Genomic DNA, 1,501 nt, shown 5'->3' on the forward strand with positions numbered 1-1,501 from the left:
CGTGAATAATACTTCCTTCGATTTAGAATAAGGAATATCAGTGAAGTACAAAAATCGCGATTCGAAATGCAACCTCGAACGATTTCGCTCTACTTCGTAAAACCGAGGCTCTTATGTTCATTGGAAGACGCTAGAAACAAGTTGGTATGTCGATGCATTTCGGTATTTACGCCTTGACAGGAAGATGCCAACGCTGATCATTGATGTGGTGTTGCCGAAGACGAACAGCCTGACGTTCGTAAACCCCGAGGACTGGACGTGTTTGAAAATTGCGAGCTGTCCGTACTGGAAGGTGGCCGAGTCAATCTCCTGGACGAACCTCCCCGCTGGCAAGTTTGTCAGTTTCTACGAGACCACCACATGCCACGCTGGCGGTGAGCGTTATTATCTCTTCAAACGTGGTACTGGGGAACAAGAGTTTCGTCCTCCGCAAGCAATCCGGTCAATCATGGTTGGACACACCAACAATTACTATCGTCGACCTTCCGTTATTACAAATGCATGCCTCGATGACAAGGAGTACGCCACCGTCGACGAAGCGAATGAGACTGCTGCCAACTACTCGACCACAATCGACTGGAGCAGCGACGGATCAACTGCAGCTGGAGGTTTGTCTTTGAACTGGTTTGACGTTCTTCCCAATACGACGACGAATGAGCAAAGCAAGGCAATTACAACAGTTTAAGAAAAAAAAAACATGAACTTGTCATTTTTGCATAGCGTTAGCTCTAAAATTGCTTGATATATATTTTAAAAGAGCTCACTTCACGGATCGCGCTGGTACCATTACGACGCTGTTCGCACCTCGAGCACGTTCGATAAAGTTTGTCGATGAGCTTCTATCGAACATTGGCGATTCGACAGAACTGGATAGCATGAACTCGATAAATCACTAGACGCAGTCTGTTAGCATCGCCCTTATTCTCCATTTTACTCCCTTCGAGCTCCATCAAAACCGCAATGCTGCCGACACTGACAGTGAATCTCCAGGGCGACCAATACGCTCTCTACACGAGTCTTGTCGACTTTGTCTGCATGCAAATCAACAACTGCCCGCACTGGAAGTTCGCTACATCAGTCGCCTGGGAAGATCTTCCTACCAACAAGTTTGCGATTTTCTACGAGACGGAGACGTGTCAAACCGGTGGTAAGAATCACTATTACATTTCGGGTGTTGTAGAAAATGATGGCACGCACGCGTTCCAAACGCCGGCTGCAATTCGGTCCTACATGGTTGGAACCATCGACGACCACAAGCGTCGACCTTCACGCATCGTCAGCTCCTGTGTGGAGGAGCGCGCCAGTCTCCAAGATGCTGCCAGTACTCTGAATGGAGCGACGTCTAGCTCCTCCGACGAGATCAAGTGGAAGACCGACGACGCAGCTGCAGCTGGAGGTCTCTCCTCAAACTGGTCGCAACCTCTATGATGCTGTAGACTGCGTCACTACAGGTCTTCTTAGCATAACAGACCATGAAAAATTATGGCGAAGCTGTACAAGT

The 1,501-nt window shown here is 48.4% G+C and overlaps 1 protein-coding gene across 1 annotated transcript; it reads left to right on the forward strand.

Annotated features, from left to right (window-relative positions):
• Positions 1-937: 937 nt before the first annotated feature.
• On the forward strand, positions 938-1,477 carry PITG_22136 (uncharacterized protein; the record flags this gene model as incomplete). Its single annotated transcript, XM_002894662.1, has 1 exon — positions 938-1,477. One exon carries the CDS (start codon positions 961-963, stop codon positions 1,426-1,428), a length of 468 nt encoding a protein of 155 aa, XP_002894708.1.
• Positions 1,478-1,501: the final 24 nt, after the last annotated feature.

Source organism: Phytophthora infestans, genomic scaffold (genome assembly GCF_000142945.1).
Source record: "Phytophthora infestans T30-4 supercont1.1395 genomic scaffold, whole genome shotgun sequence".
Classification (NCBI taxonomy): Eukaryota; Oomycota; class Peronosporomycetes; order Peronosporales; family Peronosporaceae; genus Phytophthora; species Phytophthora infestans.